The 15,822-nt window shown below is 35.7% G+C and overlaps 1 protein-coding gene across 1 annotated transcript in view; it reads left to right on the top strand.

The window, feature by feature from the left end:
• The window catches only part of B3GALNT2 (beta-1,3-N-acetylgalactosaminyltransferase 2), a 52,446-nt gene that overhangs the window by 6,973 nt on the left and 29,651 nt on the right, over positions 1-15,822 (top strand). Inside the window, exons 2-4 of the mRNA XM_044675903.1 lie at positions 9,946-10,093; positions 11,702-11,802; positions 13,416-13,609. Coding sequence (XP_044531838.1) covers positions 9,946-10,093; positions 11,702-11,802; positions 13,416-13,609 — 443 coding nt within the window. The remainder of the gene's footprint in view (positions 1-9,945; positions 10,094-11,701; positions 11,803-13,415; positions 13,610-15,822) is intronic.

Below are 15,822 nucleotides of genomic sequence, written 5' to 3' on the forward strand. Positions count from 1 at the left end.
CTTCTGCTCCCCACCCCCCACCCTCTTTCCCAAAGTGTTTGCTGCCTTCCTTTCTACACCGCCAAGATTTGCCGGAGCAAGGGAAACCGCTAAACCGTCATAATAATGATGGCCAACCTTGCCGGGCACCTTATCTTCTGGTACTAGAGTAACAACTGTGCACCGAAGACAATATTTTTTTTTCTTATTCTTTATGTAGAAAAAAAACTCTCAGGGTCGGGTAACCTCTGCCCCTTTTCCTGTCAGCCTTTTCTGCCCGCACACACAGACACACGCACATATTCAATACCACTGGAAAACCTACCTTCGCCTGTCCTGGCTGGCCTGTTCCAAGTTGCCCTGGGCTAGCCTAATGTGCGGAGAACAGCCCCAGCAGCTGTTTTTTTTTTTGTAAATCTTGCCTGTGCCCTCTACGCTGGAGTATTCTTGACTTCGCCTCTCCCTTTGCCCCAAGTTTGTTGAGGCCCATTGTAACATCTTTGGTATTGTTTGGATTTTATTTCCCCGACAGAAGCAGGACAAGCAGGGTGATTTTTTTTTTATGTTGCCCTTTTAAGAAAAATAGTTTTGTATGTGAAGAATAACTGCTTTAAGTGTTGTAGTTCTTCTTTGTTTTTTGCATGCTTGAGAGAGTTGAAATAGATCCAGACTTGAGGTGGTCATGGCTCTGGTGGAAGTTCTGTTTGGATTTAGTTTTTCATGTTCCACTGAATGAAGTATAAATGAAAATATTCAAGTACTTTTTTTTTTTATTTGATCATGTCCATTTTTGGTAACGTATTCTTTTTAAAATAAATTCATTGCTCTTGGGCACAAGGTCTTTGGTTCTGAAAAGCCTTATTCTGTGGCTTCCCTTAAACAAAATATTTTAATAAGAAAGCCCATTATTAAGAAAGAAAGTTTCCTGTGCTTGGAGAAAAATTCTTTAGAGTGGTTAGGGAGCAAGTCTGTTCTTTTGTCAGGAGTTTAACTCTCCTCAGAAATTACACATTATCACCTAAAAATCCTCTGTGGACCAGAAGTTTTCAAGACCAGAATAGAATATTTGGGAATCCGTAACTGTTCTTAGTGGTAATTCTTTGACTATTGTTTTGATTCTATTTCCCTGATAGAAGCAGTACAAGAAAGTTGAAAAAACTTTGTATTGCCCTTAGAATTAAGTCTTGTTCAAACAGGATTTGGTGTCATATCTAGTGTTGCACTTCTTTTTAAGTTCCATTGTAAAAAAAAAAGATGTTTAGATTGGATCAGTAGTAATTTACCACACTTACAGGTCAGTAATGTTCTGTGCATTCTATTAGGTTTGTGCTTGGTTTCTTTTGTGTTTTTTGTCTTTTTATTTATTTTTTTTTTTGGTGTGATGTACTCATGGTAGTCAGAAGGTATTTATGGGATACCCTCTCGGTGTGTATGACCTTATTAGGTGCTTGAGATGACATAAAGAAGAATGAATAAATCAATTTTATGCTCAAAATTATAATTTAGTAGGTACTGTTAAATATTTTTTAAGTTTAAACATCATTAAGATTAAGAAGCATTAAGATTTGTAGCTATTCGTTTAGCAGTGTTAGCTCATTTAAATTAGATTGGAGTTAGATAATCTGGGTTGGAATCCTAGCATTATCACTTACTATCTGAGTGTAAATTGTTTAACCTAAGGGACCTCAGTTTCCTTATCTTAAAAATGAAGGGGTTGTACTAATAGGTGGTTACGGTCCAATCTAGCTCCAATCAGTGATACTTTTAGATCATGGGGGAAGGGACAAGAGTTGTGGATGAAATGATTATTTGTAATGTTGACTTTGTTTCTGTTGACAATATATTGTGTGCCTGGACAGTAAGGAAAATATTTTATTTACATTAATTCTGGCAGACTTCAGTAACTTCTATTCTTTTTATTGTTGGCTTTTTCACCATGAAAAACTATAAAATACTTTGATTTCAGAACTTCTGCCCAACTTTGTCTTGCTATTTTCCATTTTGTATCTTAATCAAATTTATATTTTAACTACATACAGTACCTAAAAGGGAAGAGAGAAGGAAAAGATCTAACCCTTGTGTATGAGAGTCAATATTGTGAATTGGTTCCAAGGCAGAAGAGCAGTAAGGGTTAGATAATGGGGGTTAAATGACTTACCCAGAGTCACACAGGTAGAAAGTATCTGAGGCCAAATTTGAACCTAGGACTTCCCATCTCTAGACCTAGTCCACTGAACCACCTACCTGTTCCTGATGATTTCATTTTTTTTTTTTAAACCCTTGTACTTTGGTGTATTGTCTCATAGGTGGAAGATTGGTAAGGGTGGGCAATGGGGGTCAAGTGACTTGCCCAGGGTCACACAGCTGGGAAGTGGCTGAGGCCGGGTTTGAACCTAGGACCTCCTGTCTCTAGGCCTGACTCTCACTCCACTGAGCTACCCAGCTGCCCCCGATTTCATTTTTAAAAGAGAAGATTTGTTTTCCCTTAAAAGTTGAAAAATTCCCTTGTTTCAATGTGGACTTTCAAGGTTAGACCTGGGTCAGCCTCTGGGTTGGCAACCTTTCAGAATTGGTGGTAGTTCCCCTTCCCAAAGTACTCCTTCTCTCCCCCTAACCCAGAAACTGCTATGGTATATGAGGAAGAGAGGTTAACTAGGTGATGCACTATCATTGCTTTGGGTCTTAAAGGATTCTTACTTAACAAAGCCTATGATATATTCTAGAGAAGAGACTGGCTAAGAGAAGAGGAGCCAAATGAACCATTCTTGTTCATTCATACAGGTGATTGTATATCAAATAAGACAGAGATTAGAATTAAGTAGGAATCACTGGCAGTGAGAAGTGACAGATCATTACTGAGAAAGAGAGAAGAAAAAAATTCACCAAGCATTTGTGTTTGGGATCATAAATTAGCATAGGAGAAAATAGCCCTTTTAAGCTTCATAGCTTTTAAAAAGAATTATTTTATATCTAATACAATGCTGCCCTCAAGTGCTAATCTAGCCTTGTATAATAGAATCATAGACCTTTGAGTATGACTGATATTTAAAAGTAATTTAGTTCAGAATTCCACCCAACTCGGGAGTTTCTTCCACAGAATCTCTAATAGATGATAATTATGTATAAGGTATTCCTCCACCAAATAGGCATTCTTTCTTTTTTTTTTTTTTCCAACCCTTACTTTCTGTCTTAAAATTGATATTGTTTCACAAGCAGAAGAGTAGGGAGGGCTAGGCAATTTAGGCAATTGGAGTTAAGTGACTTACCCAGGGTGGAACATTGAGAAGTATCTGTGATCAGATTTGAACCCAATAATACCCATCTCTAGGCCTGACTATCCACTGAGCCACTTAGCTGCCCTAACCAGGCACTCTTGAGAAATCCATTCCTTTGTAGGACAGCTCTAATTGTCCTTTTAAAACTTTTGTTTACAGGTAAATCTGCCTCTCTCCACCTTTGGCTCCTGGGGTGTCCTGTTGGTACAATATAAAGCAAGTGTTTTACCCCTTCCCATGTGATAAATTTAAAGCTATTCAAAGGTAGATCTCATAGTCTTCTAAAGGGGGGGTGGATTTGGTTGAGGGTAGGAACTTTTACAAACCCACCAAGCTGTGAGAATTTTGGAGAGCTGGAGCTCCCCCTAGTGAATTAAACACCATGGCAGAAAAGGGCTATGAGGGTATATAGTCCCAACATAGACACTTATACCTGTGTGGCCCTGGCTAAATCACTTTTCCTCTGCAGGCTTGTTTCCTTATCTATAAAAAAAGAAAATGGAATTTTAGTTGGGATTTAAAGGAAGCTGGTTCCTTAAGCAGAGATTAGGAAGAAGAAGAATTCAGGCATGGGGAGCATGCGGTTACCTTGCTGCTGGTTTTTTACCTGATGTTAATTTTCATAAAAATGGCTTCTGTGAGAGAGCCCATCTCATGGAGGTTGCTTATTTTCATTTAGGTATGCAAGAGAATACGTTGCCAAAGTTTGCCATCTCAGATGCAACTACTGTGGCATAACTAGATAATGGCATACCATTTGCTGCTTTTACATTCTGCCATTTTTGTACTAAATTAATGGAACAAAGGAGTGATGATGAAAGAACAAAGCTGAAATAGACACATTATGGACAGAAAGTATACTGAAAATTGTAGAAGTTGTATTAGTATCTACTTTGGAATTGTTTCCATGTTTTAGAGGGCTGCAACTTATAACTTTTTTAAGTGCTAATTGTTTAAGTGGATACAAAATATCTATCCAAGGGATCATAGTCACATTAATTATAAGAATAACCATGACCTTTACTTAAGGTCATGTGAAATAATCTATTTTAATCTTGTGGTGTGTTTTTTTTTACTTGAGTTTGATGTTTTATTTTTAGGCATGGAGATAAAGTTGAAAGACTTCTGGAACAGAGTGCCTTGCATGTAGTTGTTGTTGCCAATAAATATTGATTTTATTTTATTCTTTGAGCATTGCTATATTTTAAGTGATATTTACATGATTTTGCATTTAAATACAGCAAGGTTTTGGAAATTCAGCTTATTTAATGACTTCATAATTAAAATAGAACTTGTCTTATTAATTGATTGCTGCAGTTGTGGATTTCCTTGTTAGAAGTCTGATATAAAGCAAGGCATTACCATCGGCTTTACTGCTTGGCTTTTCTGTCTGACTTGCAGCTGAAACCTTTTTTGTGTGGCTCTATCTTTCTCCAATTCTAATAGAATGTTAGCTCTTGGAGAGCCAGAACTGTCTTTTGCTTCTGTTTGTATCTACAGCTCTGAGCATAATGCTTTGTTCAGAGAAAGTACTTAAAACATACTTTTTAAAAGATAGAATTATATAGTTAAAGTTCAGCTGAAAGCAAAATAGATTTTACCCTTGCTCTTTATTTTAACTCTTTGTGTCCTCAAGATTCAAGGATGTTTCTTGTAAGAAACACATTATTAAAGTCTACTATCTAATCCTTTCTGCTATCCTTTTCTGTTTAATGGATGAGTTCATCCCATTCATGTTCATAGTTAGGATTGATAAAGGACCAGGGAGGTAGAATTGGCAAGAACTTGGGAAATCAGCAAATCTAATCCCCACATTTTACAGATGAGAAAACTAAGCCCCAGAGATTTGCCCAAAGTTTCCTAGTATTTTGATGTCTGAAGCAGAGCTGGACTCAGGTTTTCCTCATGTTTATAAAATGCATCATTTAACTTTGCTAAAGTTTTTTACCCCTTTAAAACTTATTTCCATATAAGCCACCAAAGTATTTTCCTAATGACCATGTCTCTCCCCTACTCAGTAAATTCCAATGGTCCTTTATTGCCTCTAGGATTACATATAATAATTTTCTGTTACATCATTTAACACCCTCCATAATCTAATAATTTTCCAGCTTCATTATACATTACTCCCATTCCCTCTACAACCATATTGGCCTTTTTGTAATTTCTTACCAAAGCATCCATCTCCCATTTTTGAGCCTTTGAACTTTCTCCTGCACCTGATAGACACTTTCTTCACTTCCACCTATTAGAATCCTTTGTTTCCTTTAACATTAGGCTCAAGGACTCTCTTGTATAATAACCTTTACTGATTGCAGCACAGGTGCTAGTGGCTCTGTGCGTTTGTCTCCTTTGTAGAATACAAGGCCCTTCAGGACAGGAACAGTATAATTTTTTTCTTTGTATACCCTATACCTGGCAAATAACAGGCAATTAATAAATGTTTATTGGCTGGTTAGTTGTTCATGACAACCTCCACTCCAAGTGAAGTATAAATAATACATTATCATGACTATCAAATAGAAGAGCAGACTCAGGTTGCCAAATGTCACACAAGAAGTAGGTTGACAGAGTCTGGGCTTAACCTCTGGGGTACAACTTTCCAAGTCCAGTTAGAAACCTTTTAAAAGTATTTTTTTCTTTCTCTTTAAATATTTATTTTATTTTATTTTTAACATTTAATAATATTTATTTTTTAGAAAAGTTAACGTGGTTATATGATTCATGCTCTTACTTTCTCCTTCACCCCCCTGACCTCCCCCCCATAGCCGATGTGCATTTCCCCTGGTTTTCACATGTGTCATTGATCAAGACCTATTTCCAAATTGTTGATATCTGCATTGGTGTGGTAGTTTCGAGTCTACATCCCCAATCATGTCCGCCTCAACCGTGTGTTCAAGCAGTTGCTTTTCTTCTGTGTTTCCACTCCTGCAGGTCTTCCTCTGAATGTGGGTAGCGTTCTTTACCATAAATCCCTCAGAATTGTCCTGGGTCATTGCATTGCTGCTGGTACAGAAGTCCATTACATTCGATTTTACCACAGTGTATTGGTCTCTGTGTACAATGTTCTTTTGGCTCTGCTCCTTTTGCTCTGCATCAATTCCTGGAAGTCTTTCCAGTTCACATGGAATTCCTCCAGTTTATTATTTCTTTGAGCACAATAGTATTCCATCACCAGCATATACCACAATTTGTTCAGCCATTCCCCAATTGATGAACATCCCCTCATTTTCCAGTTTTTTGCCACCACAAAAAGCGCGGCTATAAATCTTTTCATACAAGTCTGTATATCTATGATTGCTTTGGGGTACAAACCCAACAATGGTATGGCTGGATCAAAGGGCAGGCATTCTTTTATAGCCCTTTGAGCATAGCTCCAAATTGCCATCCAGAATGGTTGGATCAGTTCACAACTCCACCAGCTTAAAAGTATTTTTTTAAATTGCATTGATGCCAGATGTAGGTGACTCAGTGGATAGAGAGCAGGCCTGGGAGATGGTAGGGCCTTTGTTCAAACGTGGCCTCAAATACTTCCCTTAATCCCAGTTGCTTAACCACTCTTCTGTCTTGGAACAAATATTTAGTATCAATTCTAAGGCAGAAGGTAAAGGTTTAAAATAAAAACAACAATAATAAACAATTCAAAGTGTCTGACAACTTTCATGATGTATTCTTCTACTTCTCTGGAGAAAGAAGGGAAGTGGACCTGTTTTTTTTTTCCTTATATCACCCTTCAGTCCTGAAAACCAGTATACAGCGTATTTTACTACTGTGACAGCATTCAGATTTTTCAAGAGATATTAAGGTGTCACAATTTATTTTAGTGAATGAGATGGAAACTGATGTTCACAAAATTAACGTTTTGCTAAGATAATGACTCCTATAGGGCATCTGATCTCTTACCTCATTATATGCTTCCATTGAGTTTCCCCATCAGCAAAAATGTATTAAGCGCCAATTTTGTACCAGCTATTATGCTACCTATTGGAGATACAAAGATAAAAATGAAATAGTCCCTTGCCCTCAAGGAGGACACATTCTAATGGAGGAGGAGATTATAGTAGTCTATATAAGAGATGATGAGGGCTTGATCTGAGGTAGTGTCCAAGTCATTAAAAAGTAAGAGATGTTAGAGATGTTACAGAGGTAGAAATGATATAACTTGGCCCCCGATTGGATATGTGGGGTGAAGGAGAGTGAGGACTCAAAGTTAATGTTAGGGCTGTAAATCTGGTGCCTGGAAGGAATAGAGAATTCATAATAAAGTTGGGTTTTGTTGTGTACAAGATGAATTTGAGATGTATATGAGACATTGAGTTTGAAATTCCAGAAGCCAGTTGGAGATTTGAATGACATAGGCTAGTTGTACAAATTTGAGAGTAAAAACTTCATGGGAGCCAATGAGGTTTCCAAGTGAAAGAATGTAGAGTGGTAGTGTCAAATTCAAATAGAAGTAGGGCCACCAAACTTTACTGGATCACTGTGGACTACATATTTACTTGGAAAACTATGTGTTAACATTGTCTGATCTATTGTATTCTTATTTATTTTGTTAAATATTTCCCAGTTATATTTGGTTCTGCCGTACCCTGGAATGTTGGGGTGTGGGACACCTGCATATTTGATGCCTCTCTATAGAATATATTAATATTCAGTTCTTAAGTATGTGGGGTGACATAAATTTTTGTTGTTCACGTGACTCCATTTGGGGTTTTCTTGGCAAAAATACTAGTATGGTTTATCATATCCTTTTCCAGTTCATTTTACAGATGAGGAAACTAAGCCAAACAGGATTAAGTGACTTGCTCAAAGTCACAGACCCAGTGTCTATGGACAGATTTGAACTCAGGAAGATAAATCTTCTTGACTCCAGGCCTGGCACTCTATCCACTGTGCCACCTTGCTGCTCTCCTACATAAAGAAATTTACTTTCTAGTTTTTTACTTTGTCTCCATTCACCCTTCTCAAATGGAAAGCTAATAGCTGGCAGTAGCCCCTATAGAAATATAGGCAGAATAAAGGAACCAGGGTGGGAGGCCGAATGAGCTCCCTACAACTTCTTTGCCCACTGAAATCTGGCAGTACAAGGGAGGAAAGTTTTAGGGTATGTTCTAATCCTTTCCACCTTCTTGATGTAACTCTTTTGATGCACTTCCCATATTGGCTTCCTGTCTCTGGCAAAGTGGGCATTTTCAGTTGTCTGTGAAAAACTTCCCTTGCCTGGAGAATTGGGGCATGCCCTCCTAGTTACTGATAGGATAACAGTCTTCACTTTGACCTTAATCTCACCTTCTAGACCATGGAGGCTACCATCCTATTAGAATATTTTCCAGTTCATTTCCTTAATGTGCATTTCACACTTGGGTTGACTTCTTTGTGCCCCTGAAGATTCTGGTTTGGTTTTGTAGTCTATGTTGCCAATGTGAATGTTCTGTTTTGTTATTCAGTCGTGTCCAACTCTTCCTTGCTTCTTGGACCATAGAACATCAATAATGTCCATGGGGTTTCCTTGGCAAAGATAGAAGAGTGGTTTGCCATTTCCTTCTGCAATGGATTAAGGCAAACAGGAATGAAGTGTCTTGCCCTGGGTCACACATCTAATAAGTGGTCTAAGGTCATATTTTAACTCAATTCTCCCTAACTCCAGATCTAGCACTCTATTCTCTGAGTCACCTGACAGCTTCAAATGTATTAACCAGACTTTATTGGTATATATATATATATATATACATACATGTATATATGTGTATGTATATATTTTTTCCTGTTGCTTTTTATTTGCTAAAATAATTTTATTAATGACAAGTTCAACAGATAAAAATGCAAAAACCTATCAAACAAGGAATAAAATACAAACTTGATTTACATTTTGATTTTTTAAAAAATAACATGAACAATATTATCAACTTTTTGCTCTGGTTCTCCTTTAATTTCTTATCCTTTCCATGTACTTACCAGGTTTTGTTGCTATTTTCTTTTTATTCTTTACATTTCCCACTAATCTTGGCCAATGTTGGGTAGAACTTGGTGGAATGTGTGCCTCTGGGAGAGGTCTCCTTTATATAAAGGGGCTCCTTGCTTCATGAAGCAAGTCCTCTTGTTTACCTGCTTGCTTCTGGGAAGGGACCAGTTGAAACTGATGAATAGAACTCTGCTTTTTTAAGGTTTTGTGCTTATTGCTATAGTTTCCAAAGTTTCATCTCTAGAAGAGATGACCGTGGACACCCCTACTTTTAGCATGTTTTTCTCTCGTTTTAACTAGATACTTTAGCCTTCTCTGAGCAAATTCAGACATAAAGTGAATGGAATCCTAACTTTTATTGATCTGTAAACTGTAAACTAAGGCTCTTTCCTAGAAGACTCCATTGGTTCCTTCTACCAAAAAGGTGATTTTTTTTCTTTCCCATATTTTGAGTTATTAGATAAAGATTTACTGACCTTAAAATTTTGTAATCTTAGGGGGTTACAAAGAGGGAGTTATAGAGAGAGATTCTGACATTTTCAAGGAGAGAATCCCTTGTCCATCCAAGTAGAATGATGACTGATTTGTCATCTTAAATTCTTGGTTTAAAGAATTTAAAATACTAAAATAAAATATTTTAAGATAGTTAAAAAAACAAAACATTTAAAATACAGTATCAGGTATTGTGATTATTATCAATATGTCTAAATCATTGTCACTTATTTCCAGATCAGCTGGCTTTATTTCCTCAGTGGAAATCAAGACATTATGATGTGGTAGTTGGTGTGCTGTCAGCTCGAAGTAATCATGAACTACGAAATGTAATCAGGAGCACCTGGTTGAAGCACTTGAAACAGCATTCAGAATTAAGTCAACGGTAAGTTGTTTCATGTTTTAGTGCTTTACTGGATATATAGGAACACAGAGTAAGAAACTTTACCTGAGCATTATTTTGAAAAACAGTTTATTGTCAGTATAGAAGAAATTATTATATCTGGCTATAGTTATGCCCAAGTAATAACTTTGGCCAGTCATCATATAAAAGAATACTTTGTCAAATGTTTTTATTTTAAATACCAAAGCTTTTATTTTTAAATAGCAAATTTTACATGCTATAGCCTTATAAGAGGAATATTACACATTGTGTTTATAGCTATGCCATAAGCTTATTCCATGAACTTCAAAATTTGTTTTTTTGTTTTTGTTTTTTAAATAAGGAACACACATAGTGAAGTTTTGTGGTGAATTTTAAGTCTTCTATAAAGGCAGTATTTATGATGCCAGCTTTATAGTCTTTTTCTTCTGTTTCTTGTCCTGAATTTTTGTAAAATACCTTATCTGCTGGCTTTTAGATTGAATGCATATAGGCTAGCAAGAATGCATTGCCCTTTTCTCTCTTGTCAGCTGACTAGCCAGTCTCAAGATGCTGATGGTATCAAGGGAAAGGATGTCTTAAGTAAGGAGAGATTTTTAGCAGTGCTAATATGCTCATTTGATGGGCCTTTCTGGCATGCATCAAACCAAGGCTCTTTGAGAATGGGTAATTTAAGAGCTAACTGGTCAAAGTGAGTTTTATGGTCACCAACAGTTAGCTCTAAGAAATAGATATTTCAGCTCTTTATTTTCAATTGTTTTTATCCTTTTGAAAGCATTTACTAAAGATTCTTTCATATTTTGATCCCAAAGTCATAGTAGGACTGTTATCCTTCAAATAATGTATGAATGATTTTTAAGAATTTTCATTTTGTTATTGGAAAATAATTTTTAATTGAATGGCATTTTATCTTTTATCAATTTGCCTCATCTTCTTTTGCTTTTAATAATCTCAGTAGCTTTGTTTTTTGAGGATGATTAGAAATCCTTATAACTCTAGATAAAAATTTCTTCCTACCAATTACATTTATTATCTTTATAATTGTGTTTGAGAAAGTATATATAGCATAACTAAAAGCCATCTTGGGCTAATGTCCAAAACAAACCTTAAAATCACTAATAATTTCTATTTAGAATTATCCCCCAAACTGGTTGTTAAAGAAATTCTGCCTTAATTGGCCATAAGCAAAAAAAAAAAAAAAAAAAAGTATATATGTATTTTCACAATGTTATGTCTGAAGTTCAGAAGTCATATATATCATATCAGATAGTCATGCTTAGACAAACACTTTGATGGAGACCTTATTTTTTAAATTACATTGTAACCTCAATAATAGAACTATAAACAGTTATAATCCCATTTATTAATATGGGCTTTTAGTGGTGATCAGAGGCAGAATCTATGACTTTCGATAGTAGGATAAAGAAATGAGCTTCTTTTTAATTTAGCATCTTTTGTTTGGGTCTTTTCCTTTTGCGTGAGGTAAAATGAAGCTAGAAAGTTAATTTTAATGAGTACTTATGACTAAAAAAGGACAGATTTTGAAATGAGTGTGAGAACTAGTGTTCAAGATGGAATATTAATTGATATTAATGCCAAGAAATCTCTCAGTGTGCTTGTGAAGTTCATAATAGGTGCTCGTGGCTGTAATGTACCTGTGGAAGATCGAGAAGACCCTTATTCCTGCAAACTGCTGAACATCACTAATCCCAGTGAGTTCTACATCTATGTTAGTGTTCATAGTTACCACAATTTTTTAAATTTATTGAAGACTTCTCTCTTTTAGGCCCTAGGGTGACAGTCACAATACTTGAGATGATCAATTGGGAATTGCTGAGGTTAGCAGTTTGACATTATTCTTGATGGAACTGAACCTGCCTCCCCTATATCCCTAGCAAATGCTTCATTGGCATATATAGAATTTCAGAAGGATATAGTTTTTCTTTTTCTTTTATATTATCAGGTAGAAAGCATTAGGTGTATCAAGTAAATGCAAAAGTTCCTTACATGTATAACAGAAGAAAAAGACAAATACGATGTTACTGAGTTATGAACCCCTTGCAAAACATTTTCACCACATATTGCTAATTCAAATCACATTTTCTAGAAACATCTAAAAGTCATTACATAATCAGTTTTGTGGTATATGCATGACTTTCTCAAGAAACCTTGAACTTCAGCTGCCTTTAACATAGAAAAAGAAAATTAAAACCACAAACAGAAATCTGCAGCTTGGTGCATTCAAGAGCTTAAATATGCGTTGGAAACATTCTCTCTAATCTTCAATAAACCTTCATCCTCAGAATTAGAAGTTTCCAGCAGTTCTTGGCTAGAGTTTGGGAGAAGGGAGTTACTTCATCTTCATGGTATTTTAAAATACTATTTAGGGTAATTTCAAATCTGCTTTCTAAGATACAGGTTAATTTATTGAAAAGCTTCCCTGAATAATGATCAGCCCTTGGGGCAACCAGGCCCAGGGGATGGGAGAACCAGGTCTGGAAATGAAAAGTCCTGGATTCAAACTTGGCCTTAGACAAGCTTCTTAGTAGTATGACCCTGGGCAAGTCACTTAACCCCATTCACATAGCCCTAACCATTCTTCTACCTTTGAACCAGTACTTTATATAGATTGTAAGACAGAAGGCAAAGGTTTTTAAAAATAAATAATAATGACCAGCTCTCGTTTAAGGCCAACGTGTTAATAAGCACACAGCCTGAACCAAATTAAAATGTAATTGGGAGACATTTTAGCAAAATAAATAAAAATACCACAGAAGATAGATAATATTTTTTATGTGTTTTTCTAAGTCAGCATAAAGCTTGCAGAGATCTGGTTTAGTGGCCCCTTTCTTTGTAAGTTTGACATTACTGACTTAGGGGAAAGATTGAATTTTGTTTTTCTGCATTTTAAATGTGCTGCATACAGTTTGTAATAGTCAACAAACTTTTGTCAAATGGAATTCAGATGTACCTTATTTTTCTAAAGCCCATAGTTTTGAAGCTTTGTTTTTGTTCTTGCTATTTGGAGGGAAGAGGAAAAAGCTTAACAAATAATGGATTTATTTTTATAAGCAATTACTTGCTTTAAGTTTTAGCAACTCAGCCCATAATTAAAATTGATATAACTAAAATGCTTTATTTGGTTTTTATATGTAGCATCTGTTTCCAATTTCTTCTGATTCTTAGTCTGTGTCACAGTTAAATCATAGTTTCCTTATCTGTAAAGTGGAAATAATCATACTTCTGCTACCCACCTCATAGGGTTATTATCAGGAAAGTGCTTTGTTAAATATTATATAAACTTGAGTTATTATTACTTCTCTAGTTTTAAATCAGGAAATCGAGGCATTCAGTCTTCCTGAAGGAACAGCATCCGGGTTCTCTGAGGATCAAGTTGTCAGTGTGAGCTTTCGAGTTCTCTACCCAATTGTCATTACTAGTCTTGGAGTCTTCTATGATGCTGGTGATGTGGGTTTCCAGAGGAATATTACTGTCAAAGTGTATCAAGCAGAACAGGAGGTATTACCTTGTTTCATAAACTGTTTTCTCCAACCCCTTAACTTCTTTCCCATATTATCAGTATTAATTTTGTTTTCCGTAGAAAAGGTCCACAGAATGATTCTGCCCCTGCCTAGCTGAACAACTTGATTTTCCTTTTTTTAATGTAATGGATGGAACCCTTTTGTAATTCTGGTATTGAGAGACAAACTGATATTTGTGACCAGCTATATTATGTCTGTTTTGTACTACATTGCACATTATATATCATGTTATTATATACTATTATATTTGGGGGGGAACACAATTTAACCAAAAGTGTGTCTGAATGAAGGTAGTAAAGAATTATAGTATACTAATATCACATCCATATGTATTAGTGAGTATATGAAAGTGTTCCTGATTTTCAAAGAAAATGCCACCCCAAAATGACAGCAGTGAGTCCCTACAGATTTTATTATTATTGTGGTAAAGTTTAGTTATAATTTATTGTGCTCTAGAAATTAGTCCAAGACCAGCTTTTTAAAGCTACCTTACTCTGTCTCCATGGCCAGTGGCTGCCATATTAATTTTAAATTTCAGTTAATTTCTGTATATTTCCATTACTGCTTATATTTATTTACATGTAGCTTAGATACTATTTTTTAAATAACTTTTTCCAGTTAGCAAAGGATATGAAGTGTTTATAGAGCCAATCAATAAACATTTCACTTACTTAGGAAAATATCCAGTAATTTAGAGTGTTGAATAATATAATTTCACAGTGTGTTGAATTTGAAGGATTAGATTTGTTGTACTTGACCCAAAGTAAAATGGGCTCTCTCTATGTGGTGTCTTGAAGCATGGTTTAGCTTTCCACTTCCCTTGTAACTACTCAGGTATCTTGCAGACAGGAATTTTGTTTAGCAAGGGATTGAGTTACTTTGTCTCTGACCTGTTCTTCTCTAGCCAACTAAACCTGTAATTCAGATTTCCTTCCAAAAGTATTAAATACTCATTTGCAAGTAGTGAGAAAAAATAGATTGAAGGGGCAGACTTGGTAGAGTTAGGAAAAGAGTTCCATGAGTATAAGTGCTTTATTCACAGAGCTCCTTCATTGAATGGATGTGTTTGACCACAATCTAGTATTATTGCTATGAGAAGAGCCTCATCAAGTTAATGGCCAATTAGCATATGATTCCATCTGTTATGCATCAGTTAGACTTCTATCAGGGAAATCTTTTAAGTGACAGAGTTGTAGTCCTTTAGTATGCCATCGTACTTAATCTGGAAATTAGGTCCTGCTGTGACTTGCCAAGATCAGATACTTAATTGTCTTAGTAGTAGATGAAGATGTGTTTGCTGCTTATTTTTCTGAATGAATATGCTGCCAGCGGGGGAGCCTGATTCATAAGTACAGTGCTTTGACCATGTTATTGGTTTGACCTTTAGCTGCTCACTATGCATGATGTCATATATAACCAATGACAGGTTAACAGTCTCTGTTCTAAAGGAGCTTCTAGTTTAAGTCAATACTGGCACATATTCAAAGGCTCTACACAGAACTATATTCAGAGCCATCACTTCCTCCCATCAAGCTTATAGGAACTTTTTTTGCATGTAAATCAGTGATGTTTATGTGTACTTCATTAAAGAAACAAAAACATAATCCCTATAACATTTGTGAAAGCTTATCGTTAACAGAAAATTGTAATTTTGGAAACCTTGTGACTTCTTAATAGCTTTAATGAGATCTCATTATTTCCCTAATAAGTCAATGTGTGATATTAAGCACATAAATAAATATATTCTTTCTGCTAAAACAGATAGGTGAACCTTCAAAGGGCATCCTTCTTTAAGTCCCCTTGACTTGGCTTTTGGAGGAATTTGTTTTTATTAGTGCGAACTCTTTTTAAGTGAATTTTGTTGCAGACAAATGTTTATCTTCTCTTGTGGTACCTTACTTTTCAACATAGGGTATTTATTCCCTTTTCTGCTTTTGTTTGGCAATACTTCACATATCCAAGTGCTTTTTGGCACAGTTTTATTTTCTAAATTATCCCTTTAGTTTGAAAACTAAATGACAACATTGGCATAATGAAGGGAGATCGAAGAGAGATTCAATGTCCTAATTTAATGATAGATGGAAAAGTCTTAAGGGAGGGGTGTGGGGTTGGTCAAAACTAATTCTGATTAAACTAAATAGAATATCAATATTCCAAATGGTTTCTGAGGGAGGAAACTCTTTGTATTAC

The sequence above is a fragment of the Gracilinanus agilis genome, chromosome 4, assembly GCF_016433145.1.
Source record: "Gracilinanus agilis isolate LMUSP501 chromosome 4, AgileGrace, whole genome shotgun sequence".
Classification (NCBI taxonomy): domain Eukaryota; kingdom Metazoa; phylum Chordata; class Mammalia; order Didelphimorphia; family Didelphidae; genus Gracilinanus; species Gracilinanus agilis.